This window comes from Chaetomium tenue, assembly GCF_020726465.1.
Source record: "Chaetomium tenue strain MPI-SDFR-AT-0079 chromosome Unknown F5144scaffold_5, whole genome shotgun sequence".
Taxonomy (NCBI): Eukaryota; Fungi; Ascomycota; class Sordariomycetes; order Sordariales; family Chaetomiaceae; genus Chaetomium; species Chaetomium tenue.
In genome coordinates, this window is record NW_027117333.1 from 1,882,163 (window position 1) to 1,905,706 (window position 23,544).

A 23,544-nucleotide genomic window follows, 5' to 3' on the forward strand; every position below is an offset into this window, starting at 1 on the left:
TGGCTCCAAAGCCACGCCCCCCCCATCTAGAATGTAGACAAAACGGTCCTAAGAACCGACACGAAAGGGGATATAAAAGGTTACTGGCAGAAAAATAAAATAAAATGAAAATGAGCCAGCTGGCGGTGAATGAAGGTGTAAGTAAAGATATCCAATCATCCAGACAGATAGAAAGGGTAAGAATAATAGACGAAAATGGTATCCCCACCCACCACAAGGCTATATTCCCCGCCCCGTTCCATTTCCATTCCTTTTTTCCCATCACTCAACTCCCTATGTGTGTTCGTGCCCAATGTCCGTTGTGTCCCAGAGGCGGCCGGCCGAAAACCGTCAAGCAAGTGTGGCCGGCTGACCACGTCCAAAACAAATGAACCTCCCTTGCATCTGGATATCCCCATCCTTCCCCGCGCACTGAAAAAAAAGAAAACGAAAGCAAAAAAATGCACCCTTCCCAAGAGGATAGGGGCACCAGAAGCAAACTCGGAGGTAAACACGCTCCAACCCTAGAAGAACAAGTCGAAGAAGAGAAATAAGAGTAAGTCGCTTTTAGGGGCTCTCTGGTATCAATCGAGACGCGCACACAGACCAGATAAAACTGGATAGAAAAAAGGGTCAGGTAGACCAGGACAGGATGCCACTGCCAGTGATTCGGCGGCGATGAAACAAATGAGATCGTAGTTGTAGGAGACGTGGGCGACAACGCCGTGTCAAAAGCCCTTTGTATTTTAAACCTGGGTTGAGTAAAGTTCGAGAAGCCCGTGTGTGTATGGGCAGATAACAGTGTTGAAGTCGGTATCGAGCTGGTGCCGATCTTTTCGGCCAAGATATACGTTGCGACGTGATAACTCGCGTTTGGGATAGGAGTGAGTTGCCGATTCTGGGGGTTCGTTTGCGGGGGTAAACACCGGGCGGAGGGTTGCGAGGTATATACCATCGAATTCGAAGCCAGAGCAACGCTCGCATCCTCTGCCATCCCGGGGCGAGGCTATTGCGCCTGTCATATGTTGGACGCTTTAAGAGCCAGGATCTCGGTGCGGCGACGGTTGCGGCAATACATGCCTCGTGTTCTCCAGAGATGGTCACCTAAAACCTGGTGGGCTCGGCAGGCCGGTAGCCGTTGACCCTCGGCGGTTCATACTGTACCCCCGTCATCGATTCGGGTCCTTGGGGTGGCCCCGTGGGTGACTGCAGTGACCGGAGCGGCGGCAGCTCTGGCGGGCGTGGCCGACCGTACTGGTCTTGGGCGTATGGATCTGCCACCGGCCGCGACTGCGGCGCCCCGTGCATCCGTTCCAGATCCCGCCGCAGCAGGTCGATCTCGGTCTGCTGCGTCGCGTTAATGCTTTGGAGCTGCCGAATCAAGTCGCTTTGGCGTTGATGCTCCGCGATCGCTTGCATATTGTCAGTCTCGGTGAAACACATGGAATGTCCTAGGGGGTTAACTGACCTTTGGTCAAAATTTCCCACTTGGAAGCCTTTGAGCCCCTCTCCTGGGGCATCAGGTCTCTCAACTGGTCAAAAAGCTCCTTCATCTCTGTTCGCCGCTTCCTTTCGGCTAGCTTGTGGCTCACACGGAGTTCCGGTGTTCGGCTGTAAGGCTGAGCCCCGGCATGGGCGGCCGCCTCCTCATTTCGCAGATCATCCAGCTGCTTGTGCTGGAGGCTGTGATGGTGCACCGTCGAGTATTCGCCCGATGCGTTCGACAACCTTTGGTAAGGGTTGACGGTCTCTTCTAGCCGTCTTTGGCCAGGAGGGAGCCTAGACTCGGTGGTATATTGGCTGCTGGCGAATGACTCGGCGAGGCTGCTCCTCCTCGAACCGGCTAGCGACCCATTGGTACCGTTGGTGGCCGGCGGCACCCTCTGGCTATCTTCTTCCGGAAACGCCCAGGCTTGACCCTTGGTTGGCTCGGCGGCGCGGGCGATGTGGCCTGTGGCGGGTCCTGTAATGGCCGGCGCGATTCTCATGGTCTTCGGGTGGCCTTCCGGGGTGCGCTGGTTATTCGGTTGGTACCCGTTCGAGATACGGTGGACGGGCAAGGTGTCGAGACCGGCCCGCAGGTTTCTTTGCTGCTGCAAGGTTGTGTGGATAGAAGTTGTGGACGGGTTGTGGCTGGCATAGGGCGAATTACCTAGCCTCATGTCGTTGAAGCCCTGGTTGATCCTGCTGTCTACGCTCTCCCTCCTCGACAAAGCCTCCGGAACATCAATCGCGAAGCCGGCGCTGTTTGGTCCCGAGTCGAGCGACTGCGTCCGGTCGAAGCGACGAGGGTCTGCGCTCGCTGGTGACGTCGGCGAGACCATAGACGCCACGCTCATGTTGCCATTGCTGGCGGTCGGCGATATAAGCGATTGTGACAGGTGGTGCGACGTCGTGGTCGGAGACGGCGTTTTATCAACGGGGGACGGCTGGAAGCCTGAATGTGGGGGGCTCAGCACGCCCATACCTGACGCAGCTGAGGTGTCTGCAACATTTTTGAGTAAGCCAATTGGTTCACGAGACGCCATCAAGAGATTCGGGGAGATCGCACGTTTGCTCGATGCGTCAGTACTGGAGAAATACGCCGAGTCGCGGTGCTCCTCGGGCGAGTTCAGGACGCCAGCGAGCCCAGCTGGGAATTTCTGGGAAAGGGGCCGTTGCTGGTCCATGGTCGCATCTAAGAGGTGATATTAGGGGTGGAAACTGCCCAACGAACCCGTCGTGGATGCCGGGTCTCAACAAGTTCCGATAACGCGGTCGTTCGCGATTCGAGACCGAAGGAGAAGAACAAAAGGACGGAAGCGGAAGAAGACGTAGGTAGGCAGGGTGTTTCTTTCGAGCCGATGGTAGAGTTGAGTTTTGAACGGCAAGCCCCGCGAAAGACCAATGGGCTGTCGGGGCCGCAGTCCCGTCGGGAATGAAGCTGGATGAAATGCCGGCGCTAGATGGGCACCTAAGAACTTAAAAATAGAGAGTTGATGGAAGAGAGGGTTCGGACGGATGTCGGGTGACTTGCGGAGTCGGGGATGAGGTCAAGTTCGCATCACCATGTCTGGAGGTAAGGTAGGGTGCGGGTTGGTTGGGGGGCAGATGCAATCTCGAAAAGCGTGGTCGGGACTGGGGCGGATGGCGACAAGCGGCAATGCCTCGAAGCGTGGACGGGCCAGCACGTTTTTCAAAGCAGCCAGCATCTGGTGCAGAGTGGAAAGCTGGGGCGGGTGCGCGCGTGGGTGGGGCGCGAGGGGCCCAAAGGGGTGTGCGGCATTGGCTGGCATGGGGTGGAATTGATGGGCCCACCGAGCCTACCTCAAAAGATGGGCCCTCTTCAGCCACATGGTGTCTTCCGTGCGCTGGGTTCCCGGTACGTCGCACAGCACAGATGCTGCATTCCAGCGTGCGGCCCCATTGGATCGAGTGTGCGGCGTGCCATGGAACCCACACGGTCTGAAGAGGTACCCATTGTCCACGACCGCATTAGGCCCTAACCGCCCAGCCGAAAACGGCAGGAGCTCAAGTCACAGAGCCAAGGCGGCCACCAAGGCGCGCAGGGACCTGGGATGACCTTACACAGGAGGTGTAGGTTGCGACCCGTCGTGGGCTCGCGTTCCACCTCCCGGCGGGTTTGCAGCTCCGGACGACAACACCATCAGACACTCCAAGTTCCGTCGAGCCGGCGCGCTCAAGCTCTCCGAGGGCCCCGAGCCCGACGGGTTCCCACCGGTATAGATACTTACATACATGCACGTAGTGGTTGCACTTTTTCGGCCTGTTGCAGGAATGCCGCTGTTGTCGTGCAGTGTGTGGGGGTTGCAGCAACAAGATGCCAGGTGGTGGCCTGGCTTAGGTGCCTGGGCTGCCCGGGCTTACCTAGGGCTCAACCATCCCTTTTTGAGTTCGGCTGTTTTATGTCCAGTGCTAGGTAGTCAGTTATCGCCTGTCGCGAGTCGACCCGTGCGCCTTACATAGTACCAGGTAGTTCCCAGTATACTGTGTACCCAGTTCTGCGAGAGATTGCCACGATTTCCTCGTGCAAGGAGATGACTGGAGGTCAGCGATCCCGACTTCAGGTGACACGGCTCACCCGGCCTCCCTCACTCCCTGGTGGGCGTCAAGTGTTGCGGGATAAGACCCGAGGTAGCAAGGCAAAACAGACGACGATGGATGGGGTGACCGAGCAACCATGAGCAGAGAAAGCTGAACTCCCAACTTAGGTACTGAATATCGATCAAACCTTCGACAAAACAAAAGTCTTTCGGAAGCCCAAAGAACTTGTAGGTATTCACTCTACTAATTTTTTTCTTCTCTTTTCTTCAATTTCTTCATTCGTTTTCTTTTTTTTTTGGTTGGTTTCCGTTGTCTCTTTCTCCTTTCCACTTGCCTTCTTTGCTTTCGAGTTCGGCTTTTTAGTCAGAGGGTGCGGAGCGAGCTCAAGCTTTTCGAGGGAGGAAGTGACTGTGGGATACAGTGCGTATATCCAACGCAGGAGACTGTGCTGATCCGAGGCGATGGCATCAACGCGACACCGATCCTGTGATACAAAAGAATGTGGATTCCGGCATGTGCCCTGCTACACGTGTAATAAAAAAACGGAATGCGACGTCGGCCGACACGCTGCGAAAAATGTTGAACGCAGTTCGCAGGGGCAGTCTTCTTTTTTCCTTTCGCGATCTTGCGAAACCGTGAGCAAGATATGGATGGTCCGCGGAGCATGGCTGTAGAAGAACAACGTAGAACTGTGATCATGATGCGGGGTAGTACATGGCCGACAGCGGGTACACCTCTCTGCAGTGATTTTTGTGTAATCGTTTAACGGACGTCAAAATTGAATTCTAGCAGACCCATTCCGAATTACAGGCGTCAGTCAGCTTCTGAATCGTTGGCTTTGTTATCTGCGAACCGGGCTTGATGGCGGCTCAGATTTGCGCCGCTTCCCCCCTTCGAGTACCACGAGATGACTTCCGGCTCAAAATTAACCTTTCCGCGACGCCGAAAAGCCAATGGGATAAACCAGGCATCTTTCCCCGTTAGCATTTTCGATGACTCTTTGGCCCTTGCAGGGTCGCCTTTTTGGTTCGGGGTCGGGCCGGCATTCAGATCGGCTGACGCGGACACAGGCTGGCAGCAAGAGCACCATCTTTATTTAGAGATAGCATCGCCTGCAAGCTGTGACCTTCTCAATGTCAGACGGAACCTACATTTTGCATTGTCAGATCTTGCGACTACCGGCGACCAATCCGTTGAGGCCCGGCCAGTTGGGAGGCCAGGATAGGAGAGATGAGGATGTTGCCCGCCTGTCATCATGGCATTCATTCACTCTGGGCCGCTCGGCAAATGCCGCACGAGACGGCCGTTGTTATCTGCTGGAGCGGCACAGGACGCACGTAACGTTAACGTTGTTGAAGTGAATTTGACAGGCGGCGGCTTTCCTCAGATATTCCCCCGAAAGTCGGTGGTGGTTTTCGTGACCGAGAAGGGATCGGGAAGGTCCGAGGTCCCGCCTTAGAGCGAAATCCTTCGCCCGTCGATTCCGGGCGCTCTTGAAGCGACGCAAGGTACCCGGTACATTTTGCCGATGTTCCCTCGCCGCATGGGAAGGGTTGCTGGCGATCCGGGGATGCAAAATTCGCACTAGCGCCGAGTGACAACAGATCTCGACCCCACACATGCCCACAAAACACGCTCACATTCCACATTTTTCCTGCCGAGAGACGATTGGCGCGGCACGTGTCGTCGATGTGCCATGCCAATGCCCAAATTTCGGCCAAATCTCGACAACCCTGGCTTGCCTGGCCGGGCCAAGTTCCAGGGGAGCATGGCAGATCGCCCCACCCCCCTGTCTCGCACGTTTCTTGTGTTGATTGTGGGTTTCTCGGATTTGAGTGGACTCGGAGAGCTGAGAAAAGAAGGCGTGGGGAGGGATGGAGTGGAGCGAGTTGAGGATAGTTAAACGCTACCTACTACTTCGTACTGCGTAAGTTAACAAGCTCGGCAAGGAAACAATCTGGATAGGTAGTGCAGACTAACTATTCCCATCATACTTGTGTTTACCTTACAGATCCGGCACATTTCACGAACCCGAAACGAACCCAAGGCGGAATTGTAACCGTCTGCTCGCGGGTCTCCGGCGCTGCACAGTCTCAACGCAACTCCCGGGTCGGTTAATTGCAGCGGCTCGTCACAGCATGCGCATACCTCGCCCCTCCCTGGCAGGTTTGGTTCAGCCGCTGCTGAGGCCTGTAACCAACAACCGCCAGCTAGTGGAAGGCTGGAAGCTGGGGCCGCCCCCCGAGCTAACATTGAAAACTTACCTAATCGGAAGTACCACATGAACACGAGCATTCCGAACTCGCCTCTGAACCCGAAAAGATAAATAAAGATGTAGCAAGAAACCGGTGCGGCGGTTGTGCGCCCAAGCGCCCCAGAGAGGCTCGAGCTCGCACACGGTCGTTGTCTCAGCGCTCTGTCCGTCAACTCGGTCGGCTTCGGGATGGCGTGCTGCTGATTGTCTCTGCAAGGTAGGCATTGTGGCGCAGGTGTGCTCGAGTATGGCGACTCTCCACCTCAGCCCAGTTCAGCTTGTTAGAGAGCCATAAAAAGCACCTTCATGACAACCTCGGGGCCTCCTGGGTCGGTAACGCTAATAATAACTACGTAGGTAGTTACAAAGTAAGAGCTGTCTGTTCACAACGGCAACACGGCATTTGTTAGCGCCGTCCTTACCAACAACACCTGCAGCACGACTCCCGCTTGTCACAAAAAGCCCCCCTTGTGATTGCGGGAAACGCCGCTGCAAGATCTGGGCTGGGAGTAGGCTCTCATTCAACCTCCAGAGAAGCAAGCAGGCCATCGAGAATAGTCCATAGCAGTCATCGCCGCTATCCTCCCTGAACTCTTCGCCCCCGCCGGCCGAGACGCAAGGGAGGCAGCCTCGCTTTGCCCCCCTTGTTCCTGCACGAGTTAACGTTAAACAGCATACCCGTGCGATTCTATCACAGAGTTCCCGGCGGAGATCGTGGCCGCAACCAATCGCTAACTCGGCCGGCTATCTGCGTCCCCGGAGGCCCCTTCTCGTGGGGGCTTCTCGTGCTCAAGGGACTATCGCATGTATTCCGCCTTGCCTGCATCGGCTGCACCGCGGATCTTCCCCGGAGTCTCACCGGGAGCCGGGGCCGACTCGTGGGCCTAAAGCCCATGCTCTCCGCCGTTATGGGGCTGAGCAAGCTCGATGCTGCACGGGGAGCATACTGTGCATGCTCAACCCGTCTCCCCGGTGTTGCTGGCCACGACACCGGCGCTTTCGACAGACTTTCTCCACCGGTTCGTCGCCGGCCCAGACGTGACCTTTCTCGTCTCACCAGTGCTCTCTCCGGGCGGGAGGCCAAGGCGTTTCGGCCGAACAGCGTCGGTCATTTGCGCCGGTGCTCCGGGAAAGGTTGCCCGCGCCGGACGACCAGCCACCCACCGCTAACTAGCGTTAGTAGGCTAGTTACCCCATGCACCCCCCGAGTCTTGACCGTGCGAGAGTCTCACTAGCAATCTCTTTTGCGTCTTGTCCACAGAAGCCCGTTCCACCTGCTGTGATCTGGTGCACAGCAGGTGATCGGTCGCAACCTTCGTCTGATATTCTTTCCGCCGTCGTCGGACGAGATGCAGTATCACATTACTTGCATTTGGGAACACCGATTCGGGACGAGCCATGCGCACGCTGCATGCGCTAGTGATAGGGGGCACCGTGCGCTTCCACGCAGGACCCAAGACCCTCCCCGATTCTCGTCGGGCGTCAGGGGTCGCAACAGTTGCTTTTGTCCCGCGTATTGACGACGATGTTTGTTCTGTATTCGTTTTGAAGACGCCATCAAGCTCTCTATCAACTCACACAGCAGCTTAAGAAGCATTCTCCACACCCTCCGCTTCTCACCGAGTCAGCCTCAGTGTATATATCACTTCTCCTGACCAACCTGGGCGCCGAACTGAGACTGCGCTGTCCCTCGTTCCCATTTTCTTTCTTTTTCCTCTAGCACTCTTCTCCAAGTTCGTTAGTTGGTGGCTGATCGATCGATGCTTTTGCTTCCCACCGGGGGGCCGAGCCACCTGACCCTTTGCAGAGGACACTGACGGGGAAAACCCACCCACACTCACCCACCACACCCACCAGAACACACAATGGCACGCTGGCCCAACCCGCCGGGACAAGGTGGCGTCGATCTCGATTGCCCACTCCGCGAACGCACATGACATCTCCCGTCTCACTCACCCATCCAAGACACGCGGAAGCGCACGAAGCACAAACACCAGAGCACGACACCCAGGGACTGTACACGGGCGAGGCAACTCCAAGCCGTGTGACGTTGCCATCATGTCTTGATTTGTTTGCCGCCGCAGAAACCAGACCCCGCTGCTCGTGACACGGGCCCGTGGTCGAGGAGCGCCGTCCGTCCATCAATGGTGGCTCTGTCCTCGAGCGGTGCGTTCGTCCGTTCCCCGCCACCCGTGCGATCTAAGGTAGCAGTAGCACCGCCTAATCTTGTCACAACCCACCCATTTTCCTTCCTTCTCCCCCTTCCCCCCCCCTTTTTTTTTTTTCGCCTCCCTCCCTCCTACTCCGCCCACACCCACACAAACACGCATCTTGAACCCAAAGTGGGGGTTTCGCGTTTGGCCCCATCTCTTTCTTTGCCCCAGGAACACGGGGGCACGAGGGCACAGGGCACGGGTCACGGCGGCGAAATATTCTCGGGCGTAAGACGGGAGGAAAGGTCTACGGTGCACGGGGGGGTTCGGGAAGGTTGTCAAGCCGGCCGGCCGGCCGGGGGACGGGGATTCTTGCCTCGTCGGACGGGGTGCCGAGCCGGTACGGCGGGCTCGGGTCGGTTGCTCGGGATGGGTGGGGGGGTGTTTTGGTTGCGGACTCGGTGGCGGGTGGTGGGATGCTGCCCCTGTGAGTAGGCGGTTACACGGCCGCCTGGTTGTCTCCTGGTCTTGCGGGCTGAGGAGTGGCCGGGGGTGATAGAGCAACGCCCTCTGTGGTTTGAGGTGGTGCTGTGTAGCAGCCCGGCGTAGGGGAGGTGGGTACGGCCGCGTGCGCGCGAGACAGCGTGGGACGGCCACGGGTTGAGGGTCCCGGCTTTGCTCATGTCTCGGGAGCAAAGCAAACATGATCGGTGTGTGCTCTGCCGAGGTATGTATGAGGGATCGAGTTAAAATCGAGGGACTTTCGCTCCTCGAATTTTGGTGTCTGATTACAACCCCATAAAGTGGACAACTCGATTAGATTGGCTAACCCCTCGCCGGACGAGGAATAATACAGATAGACGGCCGAGAGGATGTAAATAAGCGAGGTCTCCGGGTGACTTTGCGAGCTTAGATGTGAAAAGACTCATTGGCTTCACCCTGATTATTAGGAGACTACTCGGTAGGACAACATGAAATGCCGAGGAATAGGGCACCCGAGATGTTGTTTCCAGGATCCAGGGGCAGAAAACAACTGAATGGGTCGCTCACCGTGCCTCGGCCACCTGTTATCGTCGACATTTTCCGAATACGGTGACTTGGTATGACGGGGAAGATTCCTGGGTCCCAAATGATCGATCAACCTAGGGTGTTCGTTCTAGTATAGCAACCTGAGTCATGTAACGTACTCCACCCCCAAGTCGCGCACACCCCCAAGTCGCGCACTTTTGACCGTGAACCGATAGGAAACATCAATTACACCACCACAACAACCGCAATACACTGAAACTATTTTAAATCATGTACATCAGATGTTTCTCCGTCTCCCTGACACGTGCGCGCATTGTGCCCGGGCTTTCCGCACTTACCACAACGCCGTGGAGCCGTCCCTGTTCGAGCCCGCCGACCACCATTTTCCCGCGTTTCACGCTCTACCTGTTCCTGCACCTCTCTCTGGGCTAATATATCATGTGCATCTCCTACAGTAAGTGATCCTCCAAGACGCACATGTGTCTTTTTGGCCCTTCGGCGCTTGCTCAGTGCCTCATTTGCCTTCTGTAAGGTGCCTATCTCAGTCGTCATTAGGGCCACCGAGTGCGCCAATGCCTGCGTCCCTTTCGCAAGCTGGTCGACAGCAGTGAGAATTGATGTTGGCGAGCTTCCCTGGTGACGGGCAATCCGATCTTTGATGTACTCGCATTGTGAGACAGTCTCTGTTGGGTTCCGTGGCGTCTGGGAGAACCAAGGATCGGCAGCGGCGGAGGGGGGACCAGTTGGTGTTGGCATCCGTAACTTGACATCCAGCTTGGATATCACTGACTCGGGGTCAGAAGGTACTAGACCTGCACCTCTGAACCCCCCTTTGTTGTTGCTCTCGGTCATGGCGGCAAAGTGGGCGGCTTTGAAGGCGAGGAAGAACTCGACCTTGGTGATGTGGTTGATATGCGCTCTGACGAAGTGCTCGATTTGCCGACCGTACGCCGTTTTTAGGGCACTGTAACACCCAACATCGAGTGGCTGGGTTATATGGGATGAGTGAGCCGGCAGGCTGATGGTGACAATGTTGTTCTGCTTGCAAAAGGCTTCGAATTCGGCCGACAGGTGACTCTCATGCCCATCAAGCACAATCATCCGATACACCCCCTTCGTACGAGACTTTGTGTGCTTATCGAAATGTTTGATCCATTCTAGGCCGGTCTCATTGTCGGTCCACCCATTGGAAGTTGGCTTGATAGCCCAGTCGAGTGGGAGCTCGCCCTCGGTATACCAGTTGGCGAGGTGGTAAGTGCCTTGAACAATGAGAAACGGTGGGAGGCACCACCCTTCGCCGTTGATGCACTCAATCGCCGTCGCCCATTCCCGATTGCCAGGCTAAACTGCCTTGCCTCTTCCACGTCGATCGGCGCGCGTCACTACCATAGCTGCGCAGATGACGCCCATCATGAAGCCGGTCTCGTCGAAGTTGTAGAAGTCACAGTCGTGGATGCCGTACTTCGCCCTCATGTTGTGTACAAGCTTAAACCACGCGCCAATAAGTTCTGGGTCTTCGCAGAGGGCTCTCTGAAAGTCGTATACACGATTGAAACGCGTCTTGAGTTCTGGTTGTTGCTTGACGAATTTCTCGGCCCAGTGCTTGCCGACCCGTCCCCCGTCGCGTTGCGCGAGCAGCAAATTAGCCATATCTTCAACACCAGCACGTCGGGGTGCAAATCCTCGCGTATCTAGGTCCAATATATACCGAACAACCGCCTCCTCTTCAATTGCTGTCAATCGGTGAGCTGCAGGTCGTGATTCGGGCTTCGGCGTCTTCCCGTTCATCCTGTCGCGCAAGGTCGCTTCGGGTACATTGTAGTTTTGGGCAGCGCGTCGCCGACTGAAAGTCTTATCTCGTTGTATTGCCTGAATAGCAAGATTGATTCTACTCTCTTTGGATTGCGATGTCATTTTTTGCTATTAAGTTATTCCAAGTTGGGGTTGGGAGGTCGTAGCACGGTCAAAAGTGCGCGACTTGGGGTTGTGCGCGACTTGGGGGTGTGCGCGACTTGGGGGTGGAGTACGTTAAACATCATATGTTTAGGTATAAGTTGGGTTCCTTGGCTTTGTTATCCCGATAGTTCGAAGCTAACGTGGACGTAGTTGAAACCAAAAAAAAAATTAAAGAAGATGAGAAGGAGAAAAAGAAGCTGTCAATTTCTGAGAGCCAACTCTGCGCCAAGAGGGAATCGAACCCCCCCCTCAACCTTGGAAGGGTTGAATCCTAACCACTAGACCATTGGCGCTGAGAGAATTGGACGAGCTGGGAATCGAACCCAGGACCTTTCGCATACTTGAAAGGCATGCTAAGCGAACGCTCTACCAACTGAGCCACACGCCCTTCAGGATTTGTTGAGTTTTTTTTCGGAGGAGGTGGGACATGTGAGCTGGCTCCGTTTGGGTTCCTCCGGGCCCGGAAGGCTTGGTGGGGGCGGGGGCTGGCTTCAAAGTATTATCAGGGCAGGGTCCGCTGTAAAAGGTGGAGTGAACCGGGCAGATAAGATAACACAGCGCGCCAGTGAGAGATCTTGGCAGGAAATTTCTCGCAAACCGCGAACACACGACCGACAAAAACCCATCCTGCAGCAGCCTCTTCTTCCAACGTTGTAATTCTTCAACTTGGATTTCCTCCGGCAAATCCATTCCCGCCGTTCTAATCAGGAATTTATCAAGATGTACGTGCAGAATTCTCTCTTCATTGTATCATGCGGACCCGAATTGATTTAGGATTTAGGTATTCTCTCCGCCGCGCTGCTCTGAGGTCTGCCGTTTCGGCTTCGAGGTCCGTCTCGGCCACGACACGCATCACTCCCTTTGCTGCTCGGGTCAGCTCAGAATGCAATTCCTCGAAACTTGCTGCGCCCCAGGCGCTCCGGTTCTTTTCGCAGACGATCCGCAAGGCTTCTGAAGACAAGGATCTGGAGGACGCACAGCGCCGGTCCGAGCAGGAGGCTGCCGCTGAGGGTCAACAGGACCCTGAGGTAAGATTGTCAACCCAGACATATCATACCCAAGCGACTCAGACTGCTAACCTTGCGCTTAGGAGTTTGTCGGACAGTCCCAGGCCAATGTCCAAGAGGCGAGCCAGGAGTCTGCTCCCGAGGCGTTTACCCCCCCGCGCACTGGACGGGTTCCTGGGACCCAGGATCGTAAGTCGCGAAGCACCGCCATTTCCTGTATGCAATGACCGCTAACAATGACTCGGGACAGAGCAACATTCTGCCTTCATCCGCAACCTTGTGTTCGAGTTGACCGAGGAGCACCTCGTCAAGGCCTTCGAGAAGTATGGTAACGTTTCGGGTGCTTTCGTCGCGCGTGACCCTCGCGGTATGAGCAAAGGGTAAGTTGCAATCACTCAAACGCCGCCTTGTAGCACCGCTCCCGAACAGCTGGCGGCTAACCTCGAGGTGTTTCATCCAGGTTCGGGTTCGTGTCCTTCGACACGGCCGAGGAACTCCAGGCGGCTTGTGAGGCTGTCAACGGCTCATTCTGGCACGGCCGCCGCGTCACTTGCATTCCCCGTACCGAGCAACGGGAGGGCCGGAACAAGCACCGGAACTCACCCAGCGAGCCAACTGCCCAGCTCTTCATCGGCAACATTCCCTACGAGACTACCGACGCCGAGCTGAACCGGATCTTCCAGGGCATGGGCAACGTCAAGGATGTGCGGGTTGCCGTTGATCGCACCACGGGCTGGCCGCGCGGTTTCGCGCACGCCGATTTCCCCTCGGTCGAGGCGGCCGTCGACGCCAAGCACAGGCTCGAGGGTGCTAAGCTGAATGACAGACTTCTGCGGATTGACTTTGCCCAAGGGTACAGGAGAGGCCAGGACGGGGCTGAGGGCCGGGGCCCTCGCCGCGACAGGGGCGAGTGGAACAGCAGGAGCGATAGGGGCGACAGGGGCGACAGGTACAACAGGAGCGAGAGGAACGACCAGGGCGGCAGGGACTCCGAGGGATTTGACGGGTACTAAAGCACGATTGTGTGATACGATGCTGGCCATGGGGACCTGGTTGTCGGGAATTTGGGCGAAGCCACATTACTCGGGCGTTGGTCGATGGCAACTGTAATCTATAAACTCATGATGTTTGGGAATGTGTCTCCTTATTTTGGCAGTATGGCTGTGTACAACAAGAACTGAAAATCTCCTTTACATACCGCTTGCTCATTGATTGGTGAACATCCAATGGGAATTGAAATGGCCGGCTTTCACAGGGGGTATCAAGCCTTCGACTAAAGGGACGAAAAAGAAAGCTATTCGGAAGCCCCAAGTGTATGTACTCCTTTACTCGGTTTCTTTGTTTCCTCTCTTTTCTTTGTTCTTTTTTTCTTCTTTTTATTATTATTAAAAAACTCTTTTTCTTTTCTTGATATCCTTTACTCCTTCCTTTTTTCTTGGTTTCCTTCCCTCCTCTTTTCTTGACTTCTTGTCCTTTTTTGAAGCACATGTTCGGAGTGGGGCGGCATTGGCGGCTCGGGCATTGCTGCCGGCCCCAGACCCGGGAATTGGGGGAGGGGCTGCTGCCTCGGCATAATGCCCCCCAGGGTCCCTGGACCTGGAACAGAAGCGGCCCAAAACTTCCATCGGCGGCCCGACCTCGACCCCATTCATCCAACTCACCGCACCGGACTAGAGTAACCAACCCCATCCGCCCCCTACAAAAACAATAAAGCAATGGACCGGTGCCTTATTTCTGCCTGACATTCTGTTTATCGCCTGTATTTTAGGCGTTCCATATCCTGCGAAGATCTCTTTCTCTTTGCTACAAGTTTTAACCCTCCTGCATTTGTCAGCCCCTCTTCTCCGTCATTGATTGACCCCTCCATCGCCGAGGTTGTTGTGTTTTGTTTCCATTTTCGACCTTCCATCTTCCATCTTTCATCTTCCTGACTTCCTAACTTGCATCCTCGCATCCTATTCTCGCGTTACACACCAGCCATGTCTTTTCTTGCGGGCGCCGAGTGCTCAACAGCGGGAAACCCGCTTAGCCAGTTCACAAAGCACGTCCAGGACGACAAGAGCTTGCAGCATGATCGGCTCGTTGGCCGAGGACCAAATGCTGCTGCCAGTGGCTTCAGGAGCGCGGCTCACAATGCTCCCCAGGATGAGGTGCGTCGGAAACAGAACAAGCGGGGAACAAAGTGGCCCGCCCACCCGTGCTAACTTCGACCTTTGTACAGATGATGAACGGCTTCCTTCACCAGTCAGCGGGCCTCCCCGAGATGCCCCTCGAACAACATGGCCCTATGGGCCAGGTGCATATCGACCAGGGACGTGGCGTTCACCTCCGGGCCCAATCCGGCTCGCCCATGTCCGCGGGCTGGGCTCCTACCGACACCCAGGCCGCCATGGAAGCCGCGTTCAACGTGCCGCCGGGAACACATTTCAGCCCCGACGAGTTTGCCAAGTTCCAACAAATGAGCGCCTCATCGGCCGCCGCCCATGCCAGCCCAATGGCCGGAGCCAGCAGCGGCATGATGGCGCAGCCGCAGCGGCCGATGATGATGGGTGGCATGAGCTACAACAACATGATGTCTCGTCCCATGTTCCAGCCCATGTACGGCCAGCAGATGCAGATGGCGCACCAGCAACCGCAACAACAAGAGGTCGAAGGCAAGGGCAAGGGCAAGGTGGTAGAGTTGGATGAGACCAAATGGGAGGAACAATTTCAGCGGATGGAGCTGCACGACCAGCAACTGCGTGAGGAGAAGGACGAAGCTCTGGCCATGGAGCCTGAGTTGGACAAGATGGACGAGAAGCTGTTGCACTCTGAGACAGGCTACGGCGACCTCGAGTCGATATGGCGTGGCATTCAGGCCGAGCAGGAGGCGATGAAGGATCTCGACGACGTTGAGGAAGACTTCGCCAAGTTCGATAGCTCCTATTTTGGCAACGATAATCTCAACGACTGGGGGCTCAGCAACCGCATGGGCGCCGACCCCATCATCCAGGACTATCTCTTCGAGGAGGAGAACCTCTTCCAAGGTCAACCCAGCCCCTTTGACGAGGGTGTGCGCATCATGAACGAAGGCGGCAACCTCTCCCTCGCCGCCCTCGCCTTCGAGGCAGCGGTGAAAAAAGACCCGAACCACGTCGAAGCGTGGGTTTACCTCGGTAGCTCGCAGGCCCAAAACGAAAAGGAAGAGGCCGCCATCCGCGCGCTCGAACAGGCTCTCAAGCTCGACCCCAACAACCTCCCCGCCCTCATGGCGCTCGCCGTGTCCTATACCAACGAAGGCTACGACAGCACCGCCTACCGCACGCTCGAGCGCTGGCTCTCGGTCAAATACCCCGCCATCATCGCCCCTACCGACCTTTCCTCCGCCGCAGAAATGGGTTTCACCGACCGCGCCCAGCTCCAACAGCGCATCACGCAGCTCTTCCTAGCGGCGGCGCGCCTGGCACCGGACGGCGACCACATGGACCCGGACGTACAGGTCGGGTTGGGCGTGCTCTTCTACGGCGCCGAACAATACGACAAGGCGGTCGACTGCTTCCAGGCGGCACTGCACAGCTCCGAGCTCGGCACCTCTAACCAGCAGGAACAGGTGCACCTACTGTGGAACCGCCTCGGCGCCACGCTCGCTAACTCGGGCCGCTCCGAGGAGGCCATCGCCGCTTATGAGAAGGCGCTCGCCATCCACCCCAACTTTGTGCGCGCCCGCTACAACCTCGGCGTGTCCTGCATTAACATAGGCTGTCACGCCGAGGCCGCCGGCCACCTGCTCGCATCGCTGGACATGCACAAATCGGTTGAGACCAGCGGCCGCGAGAAGGTCCGCGAGTTGCTCGGCGGGGATGGCCCCGGCGCCGACGCCCGCATCGAGGCCATGACCACCCAGAACCGCAGCACCACCCTCTACGACACGCTGCGCAGGGTGTTCACCCAGATGGGGCGGCGGGATCTGGCGGAGAAGGTCGTGGTGGGCGTCGACCCGGCCGTGTTCAGGGGGGAGTTTGATTTTTGACGGGGCCGCTGACCCTGGCCTGGCCACTGACCCCTGCGCGGATCCCGCAAACGGCCGCGCCATGAGGAGGGGTTGGTATTTGAATGGGGAGGGGAGGGTGTGGGAACAGAGGGTCGTCTTCTGAACGCCTGCTGAAGTTCGCTCACCTTCGTTTCCACGGTTCTGGCTGATGGGCGGAAAGGTTCGGTTATACCGGGCGCGTATATACAGAGCGCGGGAGACAGTTAAATGCTCAATAATGTCTGGGTCAAGAATACAGTGGAACCGGGTAGGACGGATGGATATCAAGGCCGGAAGATTACTCGCGGTCGGCGGTGAGGCGGGTAACGGGCCTGTACAATACGTTTGGGGCCAAATAAGGGTTGATAGAACGTAGCAATCAGCGGTACCAGCGATATAACAAAGCGTTGGACATGGTGATCATGGTGGAACGGGTTGTTTGCTCTCTTCGTGGTGTATATTGCCTCTGAAAACCCCAACCGGGTATCAGCCATGCCAAGTAGGTAGGTATCAAACCGAGATGCGTGTCCTCTCCCTGCCAAAAATGCTACGATATCATCGCAAAGCACCACCGGCTCTAGCTAGAATAAATCCGGGCTCGGATAAGCCAGCACCATCATCAGTACGAACGCAGGCTACCCGCCAACCCTGATAACTCAACGCAGTATCCCCTCAGCATCAGCACAACAGTAGAGACCTCCTCCACACTAACCCACATGGTAACTGATCCTACACACGCCACACCCTCTAAAGCAAACCCCCATTTATTTAACACCAATAAACCCAACCCCCGCCCTCGCCGCCTTCACCGCCCGCCGCAGCGCCTGGTCCTCCTTATCCGTCCACTGCACGCTGAGCCGGTCCCAGTTGGAGCCGGGCGCGTTGTACTCGCGCCGGAACTGTGCCTGCACCGCCTGCAGCCGGCCCACCTCGCGCGGGTCGCCTGTGCCGCTGAAGACGATGAGTGCGGTGCAGGGGGGCAGGGCCGAGTGGATGCGTTGGAGGCGCTGGCTGAGCGCGGTGAGGTGCGTTTCGAGGGGGGAGGCGGATGCTGTGGTGTCGGTGGTCGTGGTGGTGTCGGTTGTTGTGGCGGCGGTTGGGGTGGGTGCGTCAGCGCTGGTGGTTTCGGTTTCGGTGTCCTCGGCGCCTGGGACGGAGGGGTCGGTGGCGGTGGGCTTGTTGCGGTTCCACCACCCCTGCAGGGCCTCGAGCTCGCGCATGCGTGCCCATACGAAGTCGACGCCGCCGCCGGGGACTTCGAGGCCGTCGGGGTCGCCCTGGACGGCGCGGATGATGCCCGCTTCGACTTCGGCGTCGGACTTGCACGAGATGGTCACCGTGGCGGCGGTGCAGGCGCTCCTAGTGGCATCGCCCCAATCCACGGCTGCGCTGCTCTTGCCCACTGGGAGACCACCCGTGGCCCCGGGCCCGGCGGTGGCGCGGTAGGAGGTGCCAGCGCGGGCGAGCCGCTTGAAGATGTTCTCGCCTTGGACTTCGCCCGCCGCCCAGGCCTTGCCCTTTTCGCACTTCTTCTTGACTAGGTCGAGGCAGGTTTTGGCGTCCTCGATGCTGTCGTGCCCATGGATGGTCCCGTCCCCTTTTTGGACCTCGCGGTTGAGGTACTTTAGAGCTAGAAATTTGAGAGAAGACTTGAGCGGCGGGCCGCGCGGATGGGGGAATAAAATGGAGGTGTCGACAATGAAAGGATGGGCGAGTTGCATCGCTTTCAAATCCGAGTCGAGGGAGTGGCCTACGAGAATCGTGCGCGGATGCAAGATATCAAGCAGCCGGGTCTGTATGTCTTTCAGGGTAGTTGTTACGGGGTCGATCATCTCTTTTGTGATGCCCGAGAACTGAGTCACGTAGTTAGTGATGGGCTTTTCGGGCTTGACAAGCTCGTCAAGGACCACCTCGCCATCCCAGGATACCAAGCTTATCCTCGTGAGGGAGTACTCGCTCTCGCCTGTCATGCACATCTCGCAGTCAAGAGCCAAGACTTGGCGGCCCGCGGTGATGCTGCCTTGCTCGACTTCAGCTTCAGGAACATCACCGTCGGAGAGCTCGTTGACTCTGGTATGGACCCAGCCTTCAGGGTCCTTGAAAGACTCCCTTTGCGGGCCCCGGAGCATAGCCGGATGTTTTGGGAAGCCATGTTCCATCAAGTCTTCGGGCGCCGCCAGAAATTCTGTGATCCTCGTCCTCACGTCTTTCCATCCGTGGGGGTCGGAGACGGGCTTCAGGCCGCCCTTCTTCTCCTTCAATGGTACTGACAGCATCGACTGTATTGGGGAGTGCAGCTTGGCGTACTTATCATCACCCGGTGCTCTCACTGGCCAAATATGCGGGAACATATCAGCGAACGGCTGCAGCGGTTCGGGTAGGGCATCCTTCTTGAGTGCACGGGGGTAATAATCATCTGGAGATGTAGAAACCCTATCGATCGCTTGATCTGGCGAAAGATCGCTGTATGTGGTGAAGTCAACGTTCTCCTTGAACATGGCCTCCTCGAGACCAGGGACCATAATGGTGACAATCTTTCTAAACTCTGGCCGGTGCTTGACCGAAACCCACTGGGGGGCCGGTCCGTCGGCGAAGATGTACATCACAAGGTCGCGGAGAGATGAGACATTGATTTTGGACTGTAGCCTTGCTTGCTGCGAAAAGTCGATACCGGGATACCGTTTCGAATCGACGCCGGGGATTTTCTTGTTCTTTTTCACAGGCCGGCCGCGCTCAATTGTCTGCCATCCGTCGTCGTCGTCGGCATCGTGAGGGCTACGCCTTTTGAGGGTTCCTGAGGACTCGGTAGAGGTGCTCGATCGAGGAGGGGCAGTCGGATCAGCCGTGGCATCCCCAGCAGCAACCTGGGCGGAATCGACAACATCGACGACAGCCTTGTCAGCGCTGCTGGTCGTCGCCATCGTGGCCATGGCGGCAGCAACGCCGCGACTCGACTTATTTTTCTTGTTCTTCCCCATGATAAAAACACAGCAGATATAGCACTCGTGTGCAGATCCGCCGTGTGTTGAAAGACTCAATGGATGCACCGCAAAGCTGATTGCGGGTGTCGATGGAAAAGAAGTTTTGCATGCCATTGGACCAATGTCGAAACTGCAGCCTGCCAAGTCGACTTCCCCAGGCCCGCACTAAACTACTTTGGGACAAGAACCTTGATGGCACAACCAGAGCTCCTTCCCAGTCAACGTTTAGATCGGATAAACCACGTCAAGGGCAAGTAGGTGCCTCAGGTAGGTAATCTGCCTTAGGTACAGGTGAAGACAAAACTTGTGCTGGCAATCGCGAAGAATTGAAGCGTCTTCGCGACCAAATATCAGACGCAAAGTTCCCAGGTTACACCCCAACATTCAACACGAAACCTACCTAGCTTCCAACCACCACCGTCCACCGCATGATCCTGTAACGCTTACACGCCACCTTTTCACACACCCGACATGGAAACTGTCTTTTGCGAATGTAAAAAATGTGATGCTGCAATCGGTCGATTCGCCAATCTCTGGACGCAGATTGGTAAGAGCTATTTCAGCCCGGTCATGGAGCCAGAAGACGACCTTGCCGTGCAGTATCAGGGCACCGTCCGGATTGGAGAGCAGGGCACATTGGTAGCCGAATGGTCAGCCCTCTTGTTTGCTGTATTGATCGTGTTTGGTTCTGTCTGACCTCCTGGTCCAGTCATCTGCAAGACATGGTCTGCAGCGGCTGCACTGCTCTTCTCGGTCTCAGATGCGTTCAAACACCCGTAAACCATGTGTTGGATCGGTACGATATACAAGGTGGCTGATTGGATTGGTATTGACTCATATACGCTAGACACCAGATCCTACTCCGACTAGCCTCCGTAGAGCTGCTCAACAGTGACGGTCAAGAGATCGAGTTTGCTATCCAGCGGATTCTAGCCGTCAACGCGCCTACAAAGGTGAACAAGTCAAAAGCCCCAGAGTCACCCCGAGGAGGATTTACTTCGGCTTTTCCCGGTATCACCGAGTTACAGCAACTGCAGCTTGATCTCCATAACCAAAGAGAAGACATCAAGAGAATTGACAGCAATGGCTTCAGGATAGTCACGGCCCTGGACAAGCGGGCAAACCGCATGCAAGGCGAGGTTGCGAAATTGAGAGGCACTGTACCCAATCTTCAACGTGCTATTGAGTCGATCCGGCAAGAGTTGGGGACTGTTCTGGTCGATATCAGCAAGGCACGAACAGTACAAGAGAATTCCACAACCCTTCTCGCCCTCGAAGATCGGCTCGCTCGAGTGACTACTTCGGTCGGTGAAGTCGGGAAACAGGTTGCCACATCCACTGCTCAGTTCGATAAAGAAATCGGCGAACTGAAGTGGAACCTCGGTCAACAAGAACAAGAGTTGGAAAATTTGAGGGGTACAATCAGGGGCCATGCCGAGGACATGGCAAGCCTTCGTGCGGAGATGGCACATATGAGGCGGCAAGTTGACGACACCCGTGCACGGGAAGCCGCACGACCAGAAACAGCATTTCCGTTCCGGGAGCTTGAGGCCCTTACGGGCACCATCGCCAAAATCAGCAGCCGAGCCAGCCAGATTGAGACGCTGCAGATGGAAGTCGAAATACTGAAGGGCAGGGTCGAACGGTCAGAGACGGACAGACAGGTGACTGAAGACAGCCGATCCACTCGTGTTATTGATTCAAGGATTCCGAAATACTCCGGTGTCTATTCCGCCACGCGAAAACGTGGTATATCCCCGAGTCTAGGACCTGCCCCCAAAAGACCAGCATCCTCGGTCGGTTACTCACATGCTCCAAGTCGTCGGTACGCCACGCCCAATTGGCCGACTGCTTCACCGAGTGCCAACGATCAAGGGGTTTTGCCGAAAACCGATGGCACCGCCAGCATACTGGACTAGGCGAAGCGAGAGACACAGGTGTCACACAGCCGAGCAACGGGTGCGACAAACGGCATCTCAAGTCGTCTCAAAAAGCGGTAGCACATGCAACCCGCCTCGTCTCTACCTCTTGACCAGGCTCTTCCCACCCAACATTGCTTCCAGTCCCTCGACGGCAAAGGACGAGAGCGTTTTGATGGGTCCAAGCACCTGGCTCTCAAAAAAGGCAGCCCCTTCTGGGTCCTCGGGGTCTTTTGCCCATGCTTGAAGGAGCCTCGACTCCTGCTCACGTCCTTGTAAGCTCTCGAGATCCGCCAACATGGCCTTTGCTTCTTTAAGTACCCCCCAGTCTTCCGACGCGCCGATGGATCCGTGGTGAACGGCCAAGCGCAGCAAGGCTTCGCACATACTGACCTGATCCGCCATGGCCAGGGTGCCCACGAGGCCCTCGTGCGTGCACCTGGTCGCAAGTTCCCCGCTTGCGGTGAACTCACCCGTCACAGCTAGCAGCATCACGATGGCCATGACGCCCTTGATCCGCCACGGCATGAAGGGCGCCACCAGTTTGATGGGGTCGCATTCGGTACTGACGAAACAGAGCAACGGCAACGCATAGACGACCATCTTGTAACTGGTTTGCCAGCGCATCGCCAACTGTGAGATTGTCGTCGGCAACGGCTCCACGGCCCACATCTTAGCCTCGACCAGCGGCTGGCATACCTCCCACCGAGCCTGGGCCAACTTCAAGTGGTCATCTTCATCATTCCCTTCAGGCTCGCCCAAAGCCTTCCATTTTTTATAGATGGCCTCAATCTCCTCTTTCGACACCTTCGCCTTGTCGATGGATGGGTTCCGCAGTTTTGTCAGGTCTGGCTGGAGACTGAACGAGTTGAGGCGAAGGTGTGGGGATGTGCGGCACACTTCGTAGACATCTAGATCGTCCTTGCAGCGCGGGCAGTCGCACTTGAAGTGGTACAGCCTGAGCGCCTCGTGCCGAGCGGACTTGGGGAGCGTGTTGTCTGGAAGGGTCAGCAAGCCATGGCTAGCGCAAAGCTTTTGTGCAACATACCGATATACGAAATGGTGATTTCCTCTCCTTCTTGGATCGGCCTCTCCGTCCTCAAGACTGCCGTCCGCTTGTCAAACCCAATGAACGCGTTCGGGACACACGAGTGATTGACCATGGCCAAACCCGCATCCAAGAAGATCCCCGTCATCCCCGTGTCCGCATCCAGCCGGTTGAACGCGTTTGTTTGTATCTGCGCCTGTTAGCAGCCTGCTCATCACCACCCCCAATCCCCAACCCTCAACAAATGAACCATCCAAACCCACCTTGCACAAAACCTCCCTCGCCCGCCCCAACCACCCCTCCCCCAGCCCAGCATACACCACCGCCCCCTTCGCCTGCAACTCAAAATCCCTCCACAGCTCCCCATCCGCCCTAAACCCCTCCACATTCCCCTCCAACACCCCCTCCCCCTCCCCAAAGAAAGCCTCCCTCACCCTCTCCGCAACCCCCTTCCCCCCACTCCCACCCCCCTCCCCCTTCCCCAACCCCACCATCAACAACAAAACCTGCGCCACCGCCCTCACCGGCGTCGGCAGCGCGCGGTCCCGATCCCCCCCCTGCACGTCCCGCACCCTTGCCAGCATCCCACACTCCCCCTTATGCCCAGCCTTCCAGTGCGCGCGCTGGCAGGCCGCGCCGCAGTACACGGCTGTCTGGCAGGCGGTGCAGGCTTTTAAGGTTAGGGTTGGTGACTGGCTTCCGGGGTTGGTAGAGGGGGTGGTGGTGAGCTCGGTGGTGGTGGTGCGCAGGCAGTAGTTGCAGGTGGTGCGCATGCTGGGGCCGTCGGGGAGGGCGAGGAGGGGGGTGGTGAAGGTGGCTATGGTGGTGCCCGGGGTGGGGAAGGCGGTGGTGGTGTGGAGGGAGCGGCGGTTGGGGGCGGTGGGGTCGGGGTTGTGGTGGATGCGGAGGGTGGGGGGGAGTTGGGGGGGCATGGTGGGTGGTGATAGCTTTGGTTTTGGTTTGGGGGTGGGTGTTGTGGTGGTGGTGGTTGTGGTGGGGTAGGTTTGGTCGGGTTGTTATTTTGCTGAGGGGTGATGACCGTGGGTGGGTTGAGATTTTGAGTGGGGTGCTGGGCGTCAAGGAATAAATATTCGTCGAGACCATGTATAGGACTTTAAGGCTGGTGTTAGCCGTGATATCGCTTTTTGAGTGCGAGCTGTTTGGA

The 23,544-nt window shown here is 56.8% G+C and overlaps 9 protein-coding genes and 2 non-coding genes across 11 annotated transcripts; 5 read left to right on the plus strand and 6 right to left on the minus strand.

Moving 5' to 3' along the window:
- Positions 1-181: 181 nt before the first annotated feature.
- F5144DRAFT_289077 (uncharacterized protein) lies at positions 182-1,394 on the minus strand. The gene has a single exon (XM_066783797.1). It carries the CDS (start codon positions 971-973, stop codon positions 266-268), a length of 708 nt encoding a protein of 235 aa, XP_066641336.1. The 5' UTR covers positions 974-1,394; the 3' UTR covers positions 182-265.
- Positions 638-2,794, minus strand: F5144DRAFT_289074 (uncharacterized protein). Its single transcript, XM_066783796.1, has 3 exons — positions 2,531-2,794; positions 1,448-2,464; positions 638-1,391 (listed from the first exon to the last, which is right to left on the minus strand). The coding sequence occupies exons 1-3, from the start codon at positions 2,646-2,648 to the stop codon at positions 1,084-1,086; spliced, it is 1,443 nt and encodes a 480-aa protein (XP_066641337.1). The 5' UTR covers positions 2,649-2,794; the 3' UTR covers positions 638-1,083.
- A 233-nt stretch (positions 2,795-3,027) lies between these two features.
- On the plus strand, positions 3,028-3,705 carry F5144DRAFT_549334 (uncharacterized protein; the record flags this gene model as incomplete). The annotated part of the gene is made up of 4 exons (XM_066787572.1): positions 3,028-3,037; positions 3,070-3,340; positions 3,473-3,555; positions 3,608-3,705. 4 exons carry the CDS (start codon positions 3,028-3,030, stop codon positions 3,703-3,705), a joined length of 462 nt encoding a protein of 153 aa, XP_066641338.1.
- F5144DRAFT_577322 (uncharacterized protein) lies at positions 3,600-3,947 on the plus strand (the record flags this gene model as incomplete). The annotated part of the gene is made up of 1 exon (XM_066789200.1): positions 3,600-3,947. Exon 1 carries the CDS (start codon positions 3,718-3,720, stop codon positions 3,943-3,945), a length of 228 nt encoding a protein of 75 aa, XP_066641339.1. The 5' UTR covers positions 3,600-3,717.
- A 7,689-nt stretch (positions 3,948-11,636) lies between these two features.
- Positions 11,637-11,708, minus strand: F5144DRAFT_t139. The gene has a single exon. It is a non-coding gene; the product is annotated as a tRNA-Gly (tRNA).
- Positions 11,709-11,717: 9 nt separating this feature from the next.
- On the minus strand, positions 11,718-11,803 carry F5144DRAFT_t138. Its single transcript has one exon. It is a non-coding gene; the product is annotated as a tRNA-Ala (tRNA).
- A 73-nt stretch (positions 11,804-11,876) lies between these two features.
- Positions 11,877-13,882, plus strand: F5144DRAFT_514844 (uncharacterized protein). Its single transcript, XM_066786596.1, has 5 exons — positions 11,877-12,137; positions 12,197-12,443; positions 12,506-12,611; positions 12,673-12,802; positions 12,883-13,882. Coding segments are annotated over exons 1-5 (1,038 nt in total). The 5' UTR covers positions 11,877-12,135; the 3' UTR covers positions 13,436-13,882.
- A 385-nt stretch (positions 13,883-14,267) lies between these two features.
- On the plus strand, positions 14,268-16,573 carry F5144DRAFT_289251 (uncharacterized protein). Its single transcript, XM_066783798.1, has 2 exons — positions 14,268-14,572; positions 14,644-16,573. The coding sequence occupies exons 1-2, from the start codon at positions 14,402-14,404 to the stop codon at positions 16,429-16,431; spliced, it is 1,959 nt and encodes a 652-aa protein (XP_066641341.1). The 5' UTR covers positions 14,268-14,401; the 3' UTR covers positions 16,432-16,573.
- A 622-nt stretch (positions 16,574-17,195) lies between these two features.
- F5144DRAFT_604185 (uncharacterized protein) lies at positions 17,196-19,361 on the minus strand (the record flags this gene model as incomplete). Its single annotated transcript, XM_066791328.1, has 1 exon — positions 17,196-19,361. The coding sequence occupies one exon, from the start codon at positions 19,359-19,361 to the stop codon at positions 17,196-17,198; it is 2,166 nt and encodes a 721-aa protein (XP_066641342.1).
- A 522-nt stretch (positions 19,362-19,883) lies between these two features.
- F5144DRAFT_594073 (uncharacterized protein) lies at positions 19,884-21,084 on the plus strand (the record flags this gene model as incomplete). Its single annotated transcript, XM_066790535.1, has 4 exons — positions 19,884-20,062; positions 20,122-20,208; positions 20,260-20,896; positions 21,049-21,084. The coding sequence occupies 4 exons, from the start codon at positions 19,884-19,886 to the stop codon at positions 21,082-21,084; spliced, it is 939 nt and encodes a 312-aa protein (XP_066641343.1).
- A 349-nt stretch (positions 21,085-21,433) lies between these two features.
- Positions 21,434-23,311, minus strand: F5144DRAFT_493280 (uncharacterized protein; the record flags this gene model as incomplete). The annotated part of the gene is made up of 4 exons (XM_066785963.1): positions 21,434-22,329; positions 22,380-22,569; positions 22,643-22,804; positions 22,904-23,311. 4 exons carry the CDS (start codon positions 23,309-23,311, stop codon positions 21,434-21,436), a joined length of 1,656 nt encoding a protein of 551 aa, XP_066641344.1.
- Between the last annotated feature and the right edge of the window lie 233 nt (positions 23,312-23,544).